This window comes from Andrographis paniculata, unplaced genomic scaffold, assembly GCF_009805555.1.
Source record: "Andrographis paniculata isolate CXL003 unplaced genomic scaffold, ASM980555v1 Contig72END, whole genome shotgun sequence".
Taxonomy (NCBI): Eukaryota; Viridiplantae; Streptophyta; class Magnoliopsida; order Lamiales; family Acanthaceae; genus Andrographis; species Andrographis paniculata.
The window spans coordinates 571,811-591,323 of NW_026137609.1; the positions used below are offsets into that span (position 1 = coordinate 571,811).

Below are 19,513 nucleotides of genomic sequence, written 5' to 3' on the forward strand. Positions count from 1 at the left end.
ATTAGTAAATAATTAAAAATATATTAGTGGAAATAATTATAAAAAATAAATTAAAAAATTTAAAATGAGATTAAAATATAATCATTTTTCAGAAAGAAAAGTGACATGAACGGACAAAAAATGCAACGTGGAAATAGGATGTGGGACGGAGGGAGTATTTATTATTCCTTACTATATAACTGTAATAATAAAAAATAAAAAATTATGGGTAATTCTTACGATCACAACCCATTCATCAATGGAAGAGCAGATCTTCAAACACGTGGCTATTTCCCACCTAATCCAACGGCCCAGGTAAGTCTGTGACGTACGAAAGGTAAAACCGCATAGAAGAATAGCAAGGCGCAGTACAAGAGGGCCGTACACCACCCGCAGAACCAAGAAAATATCTGGCCGCCTCATTTGGGCACCAAATTCTTACAGCACAGTAAGCATTTCCTGTATATATAAATCATTATTTTTCCAAAAAAAAGAAGCAAGAGAAAGAATCGATAGCTCGTTCACACTCCAGGCGTGTTCTCTGAATGACTGCCAGTATCGATTTTATTTACTTTGATTTTTAGTCATTCTGTGGAGGGATTTCATGGCGCTGTTGTTCTGAAGAAATACAATACAATACAAGACAAGAATTCGAGGTAAAACTAAAACCCTATAAGTGATCATTCTCAATTTTTATGGTTTGGATTGATGATTTGGCCGATGGTGTTTTTATGAGTGTTTCGTTGATCTGTCCTTGTATTTGGATTTTGATTGATGGTTATGACTCTCAGATGTGTTGAATTCGACGAGTTTGACTAGTTCTATGGCTCAATTGCATTTGATTTGATTTGATTTGATTTGATTTTTTTGATGATCTGCAAAGTTGTAATAAATCAGACAGGGGGAGATGATGATGAAAATTATTTCATTCTGCGAATCGAGAGTTCAGTGCACATTTTAAGGCTTTTTTGGTCAATTCTGTGTTGTTTTGTGGTCTCTTCAGATTGTCTGTGTATGCCAATTGATGAAGAGTAACGGTTTCGATCGAACGATTTAATCGCTCAAATGTTTGTCAAAATTAATTTCGAACATCATTAGGAAATTCATGTCTGGTGTTGGTTTCGTATTGATTTCTTACAGAGCTCCTCTGCTGCTTGTGAATTTGATTTGTTCTGTTCTGAGACGACAACATCGTCATCCGAGAGCATCATGTTTCGTCGCCATAAGAGTAGCTCCTCAAACAGCGAGGAGACAGTCGAGCTGCAGCAAGAGCGCAAGGTATACGATTTGATTAGCCCTGTTATCGAATGATCATCGTCAATAACTGTCTCGATTGCTGCATTGTCTCTTGTAAGAAGTTTTGATAAAATCTATGATTCGATTCTCGGTTAGATGAACGAGCTCCGAGCCTCTCTAGGTCCTCTTTCCGGCCGAACCTTGCACTACTGCAGCGACGCTTGTCTGAAAAGATATCTGGAAGCTCGGAATTGGCATGTCGACAAATCCAAGAAAATGCTCGAAGAGACACTTAGATGGCGCTCGTCTTTCAAACCCGAGGAAATCCGTTGGGTATGTTATAATGTCTGGAACTTAAATTTGTTACCAACGGTTTATTTATTACATCGATGTTTGATGGTTGCTCAGAATGAAGTTGCGGTTGAAGGCGAGACAGGGAAGGTGTTCCGAGCGGATTTCCATGACCGTAATGGCAGGACAGTTCTTATTCTAAGACCCGGGATGCAGGTATCACTACAAAAAAATAATATATTTGTAACGGAATTCCGTCCCTAAAGTTCATGTAGCTAACGTAATTTCGTTCCTAATTACGTCTCTAATGTCATTAGTAACAGAAAAAGTAGATTTAGAGACAAAAAAGTTTTGTTACAAAAATGATTTTTTCTTGTTGTGTATAGCGACAACCTTTGCAAATTCTTCGTTCGACTATGTCTGTTTCAGACAGAGCTGTGACGAGCTTTGTGTTATCCTTTTTGTCTTCAGAACACTGCGTCGCTCGACAACCAGATGAAACACCTGGTGTACCTCATCGAAAATGCGATCCTTAATCTTCCGGAAGGGCAGGAACAAATGGCGTGGTTAATAGATTTCACCGGATGGTCGATAACAAACAATGTCCCTATCAAATCAGCGAGAGATACCGTCAATATACTCCAAAACCATTACCCCGAGAGACTCGCCATCGCATTCTTGTACAACCCGCCTCGCTTATTCGAAGCTTTCTGGAAGGTCTGTTCATTTCATCGCTCCTGTCGACTTATTACATCATTTTAACATCTCAGATCGGTACTTTAAGGTTCGATGATGACTCGTTTAGTTATTACAAAATAGTATCGGTTTTGCATTGTAGGTTGTCAAATACTTCTTGGACTCGAAAACTTTCCAGAAGGTGAAGTTCGTGTACCCAAAGAACAAGGACAGCGTCGAGCTGATGAGGTCGTATTTCGACGTCGACAACCTTCCGCTCGAGTTTGGCGGCAAAGCGACTCTGCAGTACGATCATGAAGAGTTCTCTCGACAGATGGCGCTCGATGATGTTAAATCTGCTAAGGTTTGGGGGCTCGACAAGCCCCAATCTAACGGTTTGTCGGGGGCTGAGGTGGCCCCCGAGCCCGAGAGCTGAGTTGAGTCGATTCGAATCGACGTAACTTAACAATAACCTCATTGATGAATATCTGTACTACTTTCAGAAAATGCCGGAGAATTTATCTTATCTTTACCGCGTTCCTTTAGGCATCTTTGTCGATGTTCAGTCGCTCGTATATACTATTACATCTTTTGAAATAAAAACATGCTTCTAGCAAAGGTCGAATTCTTGCGCGCCATCTTAGTTTCGTCTCCGCAGCCATTATTACCAAAATGCGCGACGAGATAATAACCTCCCGAGACTGTTTATTACCAAAATGCTACGGTTTTTGGCCTGATCGCGGCTACAAGAGGCGCCTTTTGAAGGTTCGCGCCGTGGTATGGTATGTGCGAACGAGTAGCCCGACTCCGATTCCGATACCGAGACAAACGCCAAGGCCTATCCCGACGCCCACCCGGACTCCGGCATTGAACCATGACAGCTCGCCGTCTTCGCCTTCCATGTACTGCGCCGACTGTGTCCAGTACAGACCGTCGTATTCCTCCTCGCTGTCTGATCTATAATTCTTGTATTCTGCTACCTGCGATACGTACGAGGTAAGAGCATGTCCGAAGATGTGCTGTATAAAATTATATCATAGGGTGAAATCAGCTATTTTATGCTACCTGCTTGACGAGGGATGAACTTGTGTCGCTAAGTGAAATATGAGCATGTATTATACTGATGATGTATACAAGTATTCCATAAGCTGAAGTAATTTTTTTTTTTTTGTTAAACTATATCACGTGGCATTAGTTCATATTTTTATAATATATTAATATATATAATATATTGTCATTAGTATCAAGATGTGCTATTTGTCACTTAGACGATGTGCTGTGTGCTGTTAGCACGGTACTGAAGCTATCTTTACCTGGAAATCGAGGCTGATTTTGTTATCTTCCAACGATTCAGGACCAGCCTCGTTATTGTCACTATCGTCGTGGTCATACTCCGGAATCGGCCGCAGCGCAACCTTTCGATGTTTCTTTCGAGGACTAATCACCAAAGTCTTGGTTAATATAAGCGGAGTCCCGGAGAAGCTTCCGGCGACGTAAACTTCGATCGTAGGCGAAACCGGCTCGACCCGCGTAATCCGCTTCCCTTTCAAAAGCCCGGTCGCCGACTCGCACTTCATCACCCACTTCTTGGCGGCATTACTCTTTGTCGTCGACTCGACGGAAAAGCCATTGTCATCGGACATTTCCAACGCCCCGGAGATCACGAGATCCTCCCGGTCGAACACGTGGAACCGGACGCCGCCGGACACTCGAATGCTGTCGGTAGTGATGAATGTCGCCTCCTCGGATTCCTTATCCACTCTGTCCTTACGCAGGGTGCACGACATGGCGTCGGAATCCATGGCGCATCGAGCGCCGTTCACTTCCACAACAGTTTCCGGCGACGCCGGAAAGTGACGGAGCGTGAGGGATTCCGGCGACGAATCGTCGGCCGTGAAATTTGTGATCCGGACATAGAACACACGCACGTCCAACCAAGAGAGGGCGGCGAACCGGTTTCCGGCGAATTCAGGCCGCCGGATCACCGGCGGACCGGTCCGGTTTTTTTTATCCCCGTTGCTCGAATAGAAGGTCTCCATGGAAAAGGTGTTTATTACAGAATCATCGATCTGGTCGTGATCTGTGAGAAAGAAACAATCAATGGAGTGTAGTGAAGCAAGCTTTAATTATACTTGGTTGTAAGAGAGAGAGAGAAATCAAATGAAATCAAATCTCCATTAACGAAAGGTAGCCCAACAAACTCGCCCCTAACATTCGCCCAATTTTCAAACTCGGATCAATTCCATTAAACCTAATTTTAGTTTTCCCCGATCGAACAGTGCAAAAACCTCTGAGAATGTTGGATTATTGCATGATGATGATACTGGTAATGAAAGAAGAAAAGAATGAATTACAAAAATGAAAATCTCACCGAGTGATGTTCCGACCACAACCTCGTATCTGTTTTTGGTGGGCGAATCGAACAGACAAAATAGCAACTGAAACCCAAACTGCCTCTGAGGTTTTTAAGATCCACACAATAACTTGTGGCATTTGTTCAACGACTGTGACTCACTCCATCGTCAAATCGTAGCCGTTGATTTCTTTCTTTCTCTCTTTGTTTTTGTTTTCTTCGTCGGTAATGGAGACGATGAAAACACCTCCAAATTATATATATATATATATCATCGTGGACTTTTCCACACGTGCGACAAACTTCAAATATATACATCGGACACCATTCTTAAGTTATATGGTTTCGATCATTTTTTGAAGATTATATGTATACGATCATATTAATTCATTGCGAGTGAGCAGGATTAGTGGTCGAATGTTAATACTAAAATTTGAATAGTAATGATTTCTAGAACAGGAGATGATAAGATACATGTTTTTTTAACTTTTTGAAATTTTGAAAATTTGAAAAAAAAGTAAAAATATAATATTTGATTTGATTTTGTGAAAAAAAAATAATAATAATATATTTGGTGTGGTATTTTTTTGAAAAATGAATATTATTAAATAAATGAATAATATCAAATAAATAAATATGTATTGTTTAAAACAAAACCTAATGCAATGTAATAAATTAAAAATGAGTGGGAGTTGAGAAGAAGTTGTATGGAAGGAAAGGAACGTTGAAAGAGTTGACGTACTTCAAATATCGATCTTATCCAAAATGATTTCAATAATCTTCTTCGTTAAGATATCTTATTTTTAAAGAAGTAGGAGTGATAGTGAGGGAACCAACTTTTTTTATTTTTTATTTTTTTATAATAAATTTAGGAATTTGAAATTTTATTTAACTAATTTTATTTGATGTTATTGAGATTAAAATATATAATTTTTTTTAAAGAAAATATAACATTCAACTAATTAAAATGGGTGTTATTTTTTTTTTTTTTTTGAAGGTTTTGAAAAATTTTGATATGAATTTAATATTAAAATAATATATGATATAATATTTTGTGAGAATTTCTTTTTTTTATTATTATTATTATTTATTATTTTCTTATTATTTTCAAAGTACTTAAAATAGGGTGGAGGTTTGGCTTTCCTAATGGCATATCACATTATGCAACATTTGTTTTCAATACAAGAATTTAAATGAATAATTAAGTGATATAATAAGATACAAAATATATATATTTATTGCTATGGATCATGTGCTGACTCACAATTGAGTTCAACATATGCTGAATTATATCTTAGTCACTCATCTTATATTAAAAAAATTTAGTTCAAAATTGTGATTAAAATGAATAGTTGTGATTTAATTCAGCCACATGGAATCCATTATTATATTTATTTGGATGATGTGATATGATAAAATATGCAGTAGAGATTAAATATATTTAATTATATATTATTTTAAAAATCTTGTAGAATGTCTAGGACATAAAAAAAAATATTTCAAGTGTTTGAGACGGAAAAAATATAACCGTAATGAATGATTTAATAGTGTGTAAGGACGGATGTTATATTAAGCAAAGTGGGTCAATTGACCCACAAAAAAAAAAAGAAAAAAATGTTATTAATTATTACCAAATTACAAATGTATCCCTAAGCATTAGTTTTATTTTTATTTCATAAATCAACGACCGTTTGTGTATTCAACGAGACCCGCCAAAAGAATTATTAATGTCTTATTTTTTTCTCTCCAATCGTCCTTCCTCTTTTAATAAAAAGATATTGCAACTACTTAGCATAATTATATTCTACAGAATTGTCAAAAATAAAATTGACGATTTTCAAATTATTATTAGGTAATTTCATTACTGATGTTCAATGTGATGAAATATCTTGAGATTTGAAGATTTTAAATAAATTTTCTATGAAACTTGTTGAGACAAAGAAAAATAATAACTGCAAACGTGGAAAGATCATTTTTTTTATTATAACTATTATCAAGAAAAAAAATGACGGAATTACATAGAAGAATAATTATTAAATGATTATTTCGAACAATAAGATAGTAGATTTATTAACTAAGATAATACCTATTGTAACATTTAAAATTTTGGTAAAAGAAATTAAAATATGTATTAAGAAATTTCAAATAATATCTTAAAGATAAATAGTAAATCAACACAAGAATGATATATATATATATTTTTTCACTATAACCTTTTTTTTTTTTACAATCTTTTTATAATTTTTTTAAAAAAAATACATTCTTTATATGAAAACATTAAAAAAAAAAAAACAAATACGCATACAAACCTGCATGTATATATTGTGGATGCTATGCAACATGCCATAGGTGAATTGCTGTACTCTTTGTATTCTTGGATGCTTTTTGGACTTTTGAATTGATGATATTGGCGGAAAACATCACAATTTCATCTGTTATGTATGTTATATATTTTTTAGTTTTGTGTTATATTTTTTTGGTACTATTTTATAAAAATTAACATATTACTAATTTCTTCAAATCAGTACATAAAAATATACATACATCAAATGTAAATGGATGGTGCAATAAAGTTGAAGAAAAGGAAATTGGAGGGATACCTACGTGGATCATGATAAGATATCTGAATATATATGGATCAGATTTCAACAAAGATCAAGAATCTACTTCCCCTTTTCCAAAGAATAAAATGGATTGATTCTCCATTTCCATTTTCAGGGCTATCTTTCTTTATCCATGTCGAAGAACATCACAACTTGTAATAATAAATTTAGGGTTCTTCCCACACACACACAAAAAAAAAAAAAACTCTTTATTTCCCAACATGACAACCTAAGCATATATTCTTTATACATATGGACAAAAAGCACTAAGCTACATTCCCAATTTTGTTATTCATTACATGTTTTTTGCTTAAAGTATTATCACTATACATATTAAAAGAAAGAAAATTTGTGGTATGTATAGCTTTAAATTATTTGGACTCATAACAATCTACCTAAGGATATTTTCTTCATTGCATCTTATTCTAACCTTTATCTGTAAAAAAAGCAACAAAAAGCGCGAAAATTCCATCCCCGGCCGAGGTTCGAATGCTAGCTATATATATATCTATACACATATATATGTATGCCACATATCATTGCAATTTCTGTACATTTAAATTCTTGGCATTGAATTCGAACCAGTCAAAGAATGAGCTGGACGACGAAACAGAACAAGGTGTTCGAGGATGCCCTGGCGACGTTTGACAAGGAAAGGCCCGACTGCTGGCAGAATCTTGCCCGGGCTGTCGGTGGCAAGACCGTGGATGAAGTTAAGTGCCACTATCAGAAACTTGTCCAAGATATCGACCACATCGAGGCCGGGAAGATCCCATTGCCGGCCTATGGATCATTTTCCGACTACAAGAAGATGACAGATGATCAGGAACAAAGGTATTAACATTATTATTACCAAAATCATACTTACATTGACCTCCAATTTCATTCAAGAGTTAATCCCCAGTTGGATTCTTGCAGGCTCAAGTCTTTGAAGATTTAATAAAACAACCTTATATGATCGATCATACATATAATATGGCCATTACTTATTAACACAATGTACATAATTACATATCATCAGTAAAAGGTGACATCAAATTTCAAATTAGGGCCCATTTATTGGCTTATTGGGCCTGAAGAGTTTGGAGTATGGCCCATGTTCTCCCGCCGATTAATATTGTATATTTTGAAATAAATTATATATAATTAAAGTTACCCATCAACTGTTACTGAACACTGAACTGGACGAGCAACAAATACATATATATATATATATGTATGTATGAGCACAGACAGCATCAGCAAATTGATTGACTTATCCTCGGCGATTCCGTTCTTCCGGAAGAAAGAATCATCGAAATCCGCGTGATGGAGGTTTCAGGGGGCAGCAGCGGCGGCGCCGCCGTGGATGTTCAGGCCGGGCACCGTTACAGGCTGCCGGACTTTCTGAACAGCGTGAGGTTGAAGTACGTGAAGCTAGGTTATCGCTACCTGATGTCGCATCTCGTGACGCTCTGCGTGCTTCCGTTAATGGCGGTCGTCGTCGTCGAGGCGATGAATTTGAGCTCCGACGACCTACGCCGCCTCTGGCTGGATTTGCAGTACAATCTGGTGGCAGTCATCACCATCTCCGCCCTGCTCGTATTCGGATCCACCTTCTACGCCCTGACCCGTGCCCGACCCGTTTACCTGGTGGACTACGCCTGCTATCGCCCGCCCGACGCTTCGCAGGTCTCGACCGCCATGTTCGTGGAGCGCGCGCGCCTCTCTGGTTTCTTCGACGAATCGTCGATCGAATTTCAGAGGAAGATTCTGGAACGTTCTGGACTCGGCGACGAGACGAGCTTCCCGGCGGCGATGCTTTTGGTTCCTCCGAAGCCGACGATGGAGGCGGCGAGGGAGGAATCGGAGGAGGTGATTTTCAGCGCTTTGGATCGATTGTTCGAGAACACCAAAATTAACCCTAAGGATTTGGGGATTTTGGTGGTGAATTCGAGCTTGTTCAATCCGACGCCTTCTCTGTCTGCGATGATCGTCAACAGGTACAAATTGAGGGGAAATGTTCTGAGCTTCAATTTGGGGGGAATGGGGTGCAGCGCGGGGGTAATCGCCATTGATTTAGCTAAGGACCTTCTGCAAATCCACCGGAACACCTACGCCGCCGTGGTAAGCACGGAGAACATCACGGCGAACTCCTACCACGGCAACAGAAAATCAATGCTCATCCCCAACTGCCTCTTCCGAGTCGGCGGCTCCGCCGTGCTGCTATCGAACAAACCGTCGGAGAAGAAGCGATCCAAATACAAGCTCATCTACATCGTCCGAACACACAAAGGCGCCGACGAGAAAGCCTACGGCTGCGTGAAGCAGGAGCAGGACGAACAGGGGAAAACAGGAGTATCCCTGTCGCGTGACCTAATGGCCGTCGCCGGCGGCGCGTTGAAAGCCAACATCACCACGCTCGGCCCGCTGGTCCTCCCGATCACCGAACAGCTCCTCTTCCTAACGGCATTGCTTCGCCGGAAATTCCTCGACGGGAAGACGAAGCCATACATCCCCGATTTCAAGCTCGCGTTCGACCACTTCTGCATCCACGCCGGCGGGCGGGCGGTGATCGACGAGCTGGAGAAGAGCCTGGATCTCCACGCCGACCACGTGGAGGCGTCGCGGATGACTCTCCACCGGTTCGGGAACACGTCGTCGAGCTCGATCTGGTACGAGCTGGCGTACACTGAGGCGAAGGGGAGGATGAAGAAGGGGAATAGGGTTTGGCAGATTGCGTTCGGGAGTGGGTTCAAATGCAACAGTGCGGTGTGGGAAGCCATGGCCGACGTCGAGGCGGCGCCGAATGGGCCATGGGAGGATTGCATTGCAAGGTACCCTGTCGATCTTGTTTACTGATTATTTACATGCATAGAGAATAGAGATACATATATAATACAGTTAGCTTAAAGTAAGACAATAAAAGTTAAGTTGCTTATTATTATGGTTATGTTTTTCGTTTTATTTATTTTTTTGGTTCTTGCGATTTTGAATTTTTTCTTACAGACTTTGGTTTGGAATAATGATGATGATGATGTTGCATTTTGTTTTCTGCTCTCTTATCGGTTTTGATTTATGATATATTGTTGTTTGAATTTGTGTGTATGGAGGTGATTAGGAGTTTAATTTATACCCGGAAATGGCGGCAGGATGTTTGTTTCTGTTACATGCCTTTGTCTGGGAGATTTTATAAGATTTTGATTGTATAAAAAAAATATACTCTTTCTGTCCGCGCGACAGAGGATATTTGTGTAATATATTGTAAATTGAAAGAATATTTATTAGTAAAATTATTAAATTAAAAAATAATACTTTATTTTGGGACGAATAAAAATAAAAAATAAAATCTCTTTTATGAGACAAAAGAAATATATGTATCATATTAAATATTTATTATTTTTATATTATATTAAGACAAGAATTTTGTAAGAGAGTTCGTTTGGAAAGGGAAGAGTGTAGTAAAAAACATAAAAAAATAAAATAAAATCGTGCCTCCTTTGTTTATTTGAATGCAGATTAAGAAGCTCATAAAATGTAAAATTAGATTTTAATTTGACTGAACTCGCTCCACATGACCCCACGCCTATATTTGATATTTAATATCTTCTATGTCTCGATGTAATAGATGGTGGAAAATAGTATAACTATATATATTTTTTTACTCTTTTAATATAAAAATAATATTCCCCGTTCCCAATTTAATAGGGTTTTTTTAAGTTTGGTAATAAATTAAAAAATTAATTATAAGGCTTTTATTTACTTTTTGCGTATTGATATTTGAATATTAATTATTATATCAAAATATTATATAAATTTTAAAAAAAAATTACAAAAATACTTCCGTTAGTATCTTATAATACTAATAGAAGAACATTTGTACAAAAAATTATACAAATATAAGAATATTTTTAATGTTAAGAATGACACAAAATATAAATGTGATTTTAGAGGCGAACGGAGGGAGTAATACTCTTTTCCTCACAATATAATAGTCTTGTTTACTATTTTTGTCTGTCTTAAAACAATAGTCTCATTTGCATAAATAATTATATCACCATAAAAGTACATTTATTTTTTCATTATTATTATATAATTTTCACTACTTTCTAAACTAATACACTCTTAAAAGTAAAAAAATCTTTTGTCTGTACTTTTTATCAATTATTAATATAATATCAATATTTTATAAATTTCGTGCTCAACACAATTAAGACTATGGTTATGAGACAGTAGTATTTTATTGGTTAGTGGAAATGGGTAAGAGTTTTTGACATTTTGTCTTTTGACTATACGTATAAAGTAATTGTATGTGTAATAACATATTTGTAATTTAAGTACTCTCTTCGTCAAGCTACAAAGTATACATATTTCTATTTTGGGACATCAAATTACAAAATAATCATTTCATTAAATACCATATATTTTTTTTTTCAAAAATACCCTTATTTTACATCACATAATTACTTTTATACCAAAAAGTAAAGGCAAAAATATCATTACACTACTTTTACCTACTCACTATAGTTAAAATACTGTTATTTTTTAAACTCCGCGCTAAAAGTAAATGTATACTTCTTGCTTGGACGGAAGGAATAAAAATTAAGGATATTTTGATATTAGCGTATAATTATTTAAAAAAAGTAAGTAATGTACACTTTGAAATGAGACATACGAAAATAATAATTAAAAAAATATATATTTTTTGAATTAGAACGAAGAGAACAGTATAATAATAAATATACAAGACAACAAAATGATTTATATTAAACTATGGAATTCATAATTATTAAAAACGAAAATATATACATAGTTATAAGACGAACAGAAATAACAAAATGTATATTTTTACTTATGACATTAATCTAAGCTCAAACCCAAACCTACCCAAAAAAAAAAATCCAATTATAAATTATAGGGGTTGAATTAAATTCTTTTATAAAAAATCCAATTATAAATTATAGGGGTCGAATTAAATTCTTTTATAGCTGGTTGAAGTATTCATCCCTTCACTTTTTTTCTTCTATCACTCAATTAATTCGTATATTTATATTATATTAAATAATTATTTTAATTCAAAATTTTATTATTAAAATTCTATATTTTCGAATAAACATATCAAATTCTACTTTAAATAGGTTGATTATTTGTATTTGTATTGTATGGATTCAAAAACCCTAAAAAAGTTGCAATAAGTGAATTAGCATATACAAACCTGATTTATTTTATTTTATTTATTTTAAATCGTAATGCATAATGTTATGTTGGGAAAAAAAATAATGCAATTAAAAAATTCACACTTTTTATTTTACATCACATAAAATTTAATTATTAAATTATAATATATATATATATAATTAAATTTATATAGATGGTAAAACTCATCCGTGAGTTTGTGAGCAGCGACACTCACTCGCTGATCAACGTATGCATTGAAATGAAGAAATTTTAACTTTATTAGTCTGTCTTATCCAACATACCCTCACAACTAAATAATGATATATTTTTATATTCTTTTCGAATTTAACGAAACCGAAATAATATTTTTATAGATAATTGTGATAATTATATAGTAAAATAATTCATTTTTTTTTTTAAAAAAAAAAAACATACATAGATAGTCCCTCAAAGAATATTTTTTATAGATAATTGTGATAATTATATAGTTAAAAAGATTATCAAACTTACAAAAATACATAGTTCTCGAATTGATTTTTGTACTATTAGCTAACAATTATTCCTTTTGTTCCAATCTAAATAAATTATTTGAAGTTCTGTAGTATATTAAACTATAATAATATTTTATTAATTTGTTAAAATGTGTAAGATTATAATTTTTGTATTTTATGTATAATTTGATCATATTAAAATAATATATTTTTAATTTATGTAAAAATTAAAAGATATTTTGCTATCAATATGTGATTATTTTTACTATAATAAAAAATATATACTTATAAATAGAATTGATAAAAAAAAAGATATATGATATTTTCAATTAGACATACTTGGGGCTTATTTCTATTTGTTGCCAATGCAACCTTATTGATTTTATGTTATTTTGTATTACAAAATATTACTATATTTTAAATTATTATCCAAATAGAAAAAATTAAAATAAAAAGTGTGACACATCATGCTCTTTATTTTTTTATTAAAAATATTATATAAAATACTTATTTTATATTTAAATTATTATATATAATAATTATTTATATCATAGAAAATAGTACATACTTTCTACTCCCTCAATCCCATGTAACATGGGTGTATTACTGTAGACACGAGAATTTAGGTAAAGTATAATTAGTAAGTAATTAAGAAGTGTATTAGTAAAAATAATTATTATTTAGTAAAATAATTATAGATTAAGGGGGTGTTCGGCAAATAGCTTTTTGCAGAGTTTTTAGCTTATTGAACAGCTATTAGCCGTTTGACCAGTCAAAAAGGTAATTTAGGTGTTTGGTAAATAGGCTTTTTGATAATAATTTTTTGGACCCAAAAGGCTAATTTCTGAAAAGCTAATTTAGCCAGCGTTTTGAAATAGCTTTTTCTGTAAAATTTTTTTTATTCCTTATATGCCCTTAAAAATTTGTTATGCATTTTACACAAATAAATATATTTTGATTATTTATTAATTATATTAGAATATTTTATTATATTATAGTTTTACTTTTATAAATTCAAAATAAATAATTTTTATATAAAAATTATTTTAATTGTAAAATATATAAATTTATTAAAATCAACGTAAAATAGAAAATATAAATATTAATAATTTTTTTTATATTAAAATTACATTATATAAATTTTATACTAAAAATAAATTATATAAATTAACTTTATTAAAAATTATAAATATAATGAACTAATCGATAACTAACATAATAAATATATACAAGAAAAATTTATTATTTTATATTTTACCACATTTTCAATAGAAAAAACTATTTATATATTTTAATAAAAATATATTATTTTTTAAATCTAACTGTAATAAAAATAAATACTTTTATAACACTTTTACAATTTTCAATAACTAATAACAAAAAATTTTAAATATTCTAAACTCAAAAGAACATAATTGAATATATTAGAAACAAAAATAAAATAGAAATGTCATCAATTGTCATTTTACGTATGAACAGCTAATATCAAACAGTTGTTTTACCAAACATTTTAATACAAACCCGCTAATCGAATCAGCTAGTCAAACCAGCTAATTGAATTAGCTAACAGCTATCAGCAAATTGAATCAGCTAACAGCTGACCGCTATCAGCTAATTGCCAAACACGTTATAAGATTAAGATAAGTAAATAGTTTAATTAAAATCAAGAAAATTATAAAATTTAAAATGCGATTAAAGTGCATAATTATATTTCTAAAAATAAAAATGACAAGTTGTATGGGACGAACGAAAATAGAAAATATGGACAAATTATGTGAGACGGAGGGAGCATTTAGCTATTTATCACTCCCGAAGTTCACTCGGGTGTGTTGGGGGGTTTGAAATTTTTTTGTTGGAACGTGAATAATAAAAATTTTAAATTCAAATAATTGTTGATACATAAATAGATATTTTGAATATAAATTTTAAATTTTAATATGATATAAAAATAAAAAATAAATATTTAATTTGTTATTTTTAGAGAAATTTTTTGATATATATCCGAGAAATTTTAATAAAAGAAAAGTTTTGTTTACTTGTATTTTCAATGGTGCATTCGTCAGTCATATTTAGTCCATTTTGAAGGAGTATATATATATACATTTAAAAAAAAAAAAAAAAACTTAAAATAAAATTTCAAAACGAAACCCCAAAATGGCGCAGTGTTGTCTGAAATATGAATATTTATAGTTATCTTGGTGTAAAGCGGTGTTACGTTGAAATTCCCCACCACTAAAATGATTTATTAATTGCTATTATATACTCCATTTGTCCCATAAATATAATTTTAATTGAATTGAACATGAGATTTAAGGAATATTTATAATATATTAGCAGTGGATAAAAATATAGATAAAAGATTTTTTTATTCTTGTGAATATATTAGTGTAAAAAGTAGTGACAATTGTATAATAAAAAATAAATAGGGATACTTCGAGTATTATATAATTAAAAGTTCAAACTATTCCCATCTCCTCTGTCACAATATTTTGGCCGTAATAGGGAGGAAGGTCTCTTCTTTTTTTTCTTTTATTTATTTATTTATTTATTTATTTTAAAAAAATAAAATTATTTATTTAATATATTATATACTACTAATAAATTGGAATTACGATAAATTTCTTGAATTGGGTTTCCTTAAAATGCGTAGTCGAATCTTGTGGCAGCAGCTTTTTTTTTTTTTTTTTTTTTTTTTTTTTACGATTTAATTTAGAGGGTGTTTGTCAAATAGCTTTTTGAATAGCTTTTAGCTTATTAAACAGTTTTTAACTGTTTGACCAGTCAAAAAATTAATTTAGGTGTTTGGTAAATTAGTTTTTTAGAATAGCTTTTTGGACCCAAATAAGCTAATTTTTAAAAAGCTAACTTACCCAGCGTTTTGAAATAGCTTTTTCTCTAAAAAAAATTTTATTCCTTATATTGCCTTAAAAAATTATTATACATTTTACACAAATAAATATATTTTGATCATTTATTAATTATATTAGAATATTTTATTATATTATAGTTTTACTTTTATAAATTTAAAATAATTAATTTTTATATAAAAATTATTTTAATTGTAAAATATATAAATTAATTAAAATAAACATAAAATAAAAAATATAAATATTAATAATTTATTTTTTATTAAAATTACATTATATAAATTTTATACTAAAAATAAATTAAATAAATTAAATTTATTGAAAATTATAAATATAATAAACTAATTGATTACTAACATAATAAATATATAAAAAAATTATTATTTTATATTTTACATCATTTTCAATAAAAAAAATTATTTATATATTTAAAAATATATATATTATTTTTTAAATCTAACTGTAATAAAAATAAATACTTTTATAATTCTTTTACAATTTTCAATAACTAATAACAAAAAATTTTAAACATTCTAAACTCAAAAAGAACATAATTAAATATATTAGAAACAAGAATAAAATAAAAATGTCCTCAATTGTCATTTTACATATAAACAGCTAATATCAAACAGTTATTTTACCAAACATTTTAATACAAACAGCTAATCGAATCAGCTAGTCAAACCAGCTAATTAAATCAACTAATGGCTATCGGCTAATTGAATCATCTAACAACTGTCAGCTAATTGCCAAATGCGCCCTTAGTATTTATTTATTTTGTTTTTTTATTTGAAGATGAATCAATATTATTTATTGGTAACATGAAATAGGTGCACTAATTTCCAGAAATGGCTATTATAAGGAGCCTAAAGCATTGTTTACATTCATAGCCCTTATAATGGCCATTTTAGGAAATTAGCGTTACCTTTATTTATATTTTAATTTTATTTTTATATTATTTATTAACATTTTTTTAAGTATTATAAATATTTGTTGTTTTTTTAAAAAAAAAACATTAAACATAATATTCATCTTCATTATTATTTTAAAATTTATAATGTTAAAATATAATTCCTCCATCAAACTAAAAAATATACATATTTTTACTTTGGACATTTAATTACAAAGTAACCATAAATCTCGTATTCAAGTTCCATCGTCCCTCGTTCGTCGTCGTGTTCACGTAAGAATTTGATATAGTGGCATATATTTCCTTTACACATAAGAGGGCATGTTGGTTCCCGAATGTAGATAAATAAATAAATAAATTATATGAATCATTAATACTTCCTTCGTTCTTTAACAATTTATCTATTTTTCCATTCTAATCCGTCTCATAACAAAGTATCCATTTCTTTTTTTAAGTAATTGTACTATCTACATAACATTATAAATACTCTTCCAATTTACAATATATTACACAAATATCATTCATTACCTTTATATCATACAATACTAATAGGGTTAATTTAGTCATTTTACTTTTATTTCTACTTTATCCCAATAATACTAATATTTCTAAGATTCCGTACAAAAAGCAAATACATATATAGATATGAGACGGAGGGAGTAGTTCAATTCAATCCAAGGCTCATAATATATTTATTTGAGGTCAAATCTAATTATTCGAATATCGAATTGGGTATAACTCATGTATTGTGTATCTTAATTAGATCCGGATAGAGTCTAAGGGTATACCGTACTCCGACCTGTTTAATATATATTAATAATATCACAAGCATATGTAAGAATTGTTTTTTAATAATATAATTATATTAAAAAATATTTTAATGTATATCGGATTCGGGTTCGATCCAAATTTTATGTTAAATTTATATGAATTGTAAAAGTATTTCGGATCCATAAGGTCTTATGCGGCATAATTTGGATTGGATCTGGATATAATCGGATTTAATTCGAATCTTAAATCTAATAATATGTATATAGTTATCATTACAATATACCTAATTATAATCTCTATTACACAATAAAGTTATCATATCCTTTCACATTAATTATACAAATACGAGTAGTTCATTTTTCCATTATAATTATATTATACTTTTTTTTTTCCCCGCAAAATTTATGTACAATCTATTATAATAAATAATTTCATTCATTCATAATTTTATTAACTCGTAATTTCATTATTCATACTTTAAAAAATGCTGTAATAAATAATTTGTTACTTAGTTTTTTACTTATAATATTATTTTTTATTAATTTTTTAAATAATTTTTTTATAACTTTAGAATTTTATTTTTACATTAAAATATTATTATTTTTTAAATATCACGATCAAATAAAATAACATAATTAACTCGGACAAAAAATTATTTTTGTCACATCAAATACCTCATTTTAATTCAACTATTTTCTATTTTCAAAATTATTTTAAAATTTATAACACTTCCAACACAAACCCTAAACAACAATTATTTTTCGAAAAAATATTATATTTAATATTTATTTTATTAAAAATATTAAATAATAAATTTATATTATAATTAAAATATTATATCAAATACTTATTATATAACAGTAAATTTTTATTTTGTTAATCATTTTTTATTTTAAAAATTCTAAAATATACAAACTGTTGTTGGTTTTTTAAGATAATATGTTCCTTTAGAATTTGATTTTTATTTTATTTTTTTAATTGCATAATATTTGAAAATTTTCTATAAATACGTGTTATTTTCTCTAATATATAATCATATGAAAAATACTAAATTAAAATCAAATTGGAATTCTAAAATTAAACTCCAAAATAACACAAATAGTTTGTTTGATTTGATATAAATAAATTATGAATTTGTTATTTTAAATTAAAATTAATATTATTTATATAAAAATCAAATCAATACAGGATTTTCTTGTAAAATTTCTTTTTTTATTTTTACACAATTTTTCATATATATATTTTATCATCTCATAAAATTTAATATTCGACATCAAATATTATTTTTTTATAATACTATCTATACAATTTTTTGTATTTCAAATCAGCTTTTTTTTTTCTTCAAATCAATACACTAAACAAATAAATCAATCATTTTAAATTAATTTCAAATCACAATCAAACAAGACCTATGTCAATTGAATAATATTGAAATATATTTAAAATTATGATTAAACCCATAATTAGGTGCGCACTTTCGGGTAGCAACGAGAAATATCCACGTCATAAAATATATATATATATATATAAAAGTTTCTTGGCGTGGAGCAGTGTTACATTGAGATTCCTTACAACAAAAATAATTAAATAATTGTTATGGTAATTTCAAGTTAACTCCATCCATGTCCCGTGCCCGAAAAGTTTGGCCTTAATAGGGAGAAAGCTCTAGTTAGATATATAAATTTTCAAAGTTATAAAATTTTAAAAATTAAAAAAAAAATTGAATAATTTATGTAAAATATTGCGACAAAAAAATACTTAATATAATATTTTTTAAAAAATATACTATTAATAAAGAAATTTGAAAATTTTTTTTATATTAAAATTATATAGATTTACGTTTGAGACGGAAGAAATATTAAAATTACAAGGGATTTTCTTGGATGGGGTTTCCTTAAAATGCCTACTCGTGTTTTTTAGACAAGCCCAAGTCAAATCAAAGTAATGTCCCACTTGTCGCAAGCTCGCGCTAACGAGTTATGAGCCCGTCAAAGTAAAAATTTATGCTCATTCAATCGGATATAAGCTTTAAAAAAAATAAATATGTTCTAATTTAAATTATTACTTTTATCATTTTCGTTACGTTTGTTTAAAAATATTATTTTTTATTTTAATAAAAATAATTATATATGAATAACAAGATAATTTTAAATTTCTTTTAAATTATAAATATATTACTC

General features: G+C 30.4%; 4 protein-coding genes across 5 annotated transcripts; 3 read left to right on the forward strand and 1 right to left on the reverse strand.

Annotated features, from left to right (window-relative positions):
• The first annotated feature begins 416 nt into the window (after positions 1-416).
• On the forward strand, positions 417-2,730 carry LOC127265208 (uncharacterized). Its single transcript, XM_051294916.1, has 6 exons — positions 417-635; positions 1,120-1,257; positions 1,372-1,548; positions 1,624-1,722; positions 1,978-2,223; positions 2,345-2,730. The coding sequence occupies exons 2-6, from the start codon at positions 1,189-1,191 to the stop codon at positions 2,615-2,617; spliced, it is 864 nt and encodes a 287-aa protein (XP_051150873.1). The 5' UTR covers positions 417-635; positions 1,120-1,188; the 3' UTR covers positions 2,618-2,730.
• On the reverse strand, positions 2,689-4,750 carry LOC127265207 (uncharacterized protein At1g01500-like). Of its 2 annotated transcripts, XM_051294914.1 has the most exons (3): positions 4,553-4,750; positions 3,495-4,261; positions 2,689-3,161 (listed from the first exon to the last, which is right to left on the reverse strand). In XM_051294914.1, exons 2-3 carry the CDS (start codon positions 4,218-4,220, stop codon positions 2,925-2,927), a joined length of 963 nt encoding a protein of 320 aa, XP_051150871.1. In that variant the 5' UTR covers positions 4,221-4,261; positions 4,553-4,750; the 3' UTR covers positions 2,689-2,924. The 2 variants fall into 2 exon arrangements, with proteins under 2 accessions (XP_051150871.1, XP_051150872.1); XM_051294915.1 differs by lacking the exon at positions 4,553-4,750 and having other exon boundaries at positions 3,495-4,546.
• Positions 4,751-7,647: 2,897 nt separating this feature from the next.
• LOC127265210 (protein RADIALIS-like 6) lies at positions 7,648-8,194 on the forward strand. Its single transcript, XM_051294917.1, has 2 exons — positions 7,648-7,971; positions 8,056-8,194. Exons 1-2 carry the CDS (start codon positions 7,730-7,732, stop codon positions 8,075-8,077), a joined length of 264 nt encoding a protein of 87 aa, XP_051150874.1. The 5' UTR covers positions 7,648-7,729; the 3' UTR covers positions 8,078-8,194.
• A 251-nt stretch (positions 8,195-8,445) lies between these two features.
• LOC127265206 (3-ketoacyl-CoA synthase 9-like) lies at positions 8,446-10,164 on the forward strand. The gene has a single exon (XM_051294913.1). It carries the CDS (start codon positions 8,446-8,448, stop codon positions 9,976-9,978), a length of 1,533 nt encoding a protein of 510 aa, XP_051150870.1. The 3' UTR covers positions 9,979-10,164.
• The last annotated feature ends 9,349 nt before the right edge of the window (positions 10,165-19,513 follow it).

Bases quoted from the DNA above. Each gene is read 5' to 3' on its own strand.
- LOC127265206 (XM_051294913.1), top strand. From the start codon at position 8,446: ATGGAGGTTTCAGGGGGCAGCAGCGGCGGCGCCGCCGTGGATGTTCAG.
- LOC127265207 (XM_051294914.1), bottom strand. From the start codon at position 4,220: ATGGAGACCTTCTATTCGAGCAACGGGGATAAAAAAAACCGGACCGGT. The intron at 3,162-3,494 runs GTAAAGATAGCT...TACGTATCGCAG, and splicing joins AAATCAGCCTCGATTTCCAG to GTAGCAGAATACAAGAATTA.
- LOC127265210 (XM_051294917.1), top strand. From the start codon at position 7,730: ATGAGCTGGACGACGAAACAGAACAAGGTGTTCGAGGATGCCCTGGCG. The intron at 7,972-8,055 runs GTATTAACATTA...GGATTCTTGCAG, and splicing joins ACAGATGATCAGGAACAAAG to GCTCAAGTCTTTGAAGATTT.
- LOC127265208 (XM_051294916.1), top strand. From the start codon at position 1,189: ATGTTTCGTCGCCATAAGAGTAGCTCCTCAAACAGCGAGGAGACAGTC. The intron at 1,723-1,977 runs GTATCACTACAA...TTTTGTCTTCAG, and splicing joins TTCTAAGACCCGGGATGCAG to AACACTGCGTCGCTCGACAA. The intron at 2,224-2,344 runs GTCTGTTCATTT...TTTGCATTGTAG, and splicing joins TATTCGAAGCTTTCTGGAAG to GTTGTCAAATACTTCTTGGA.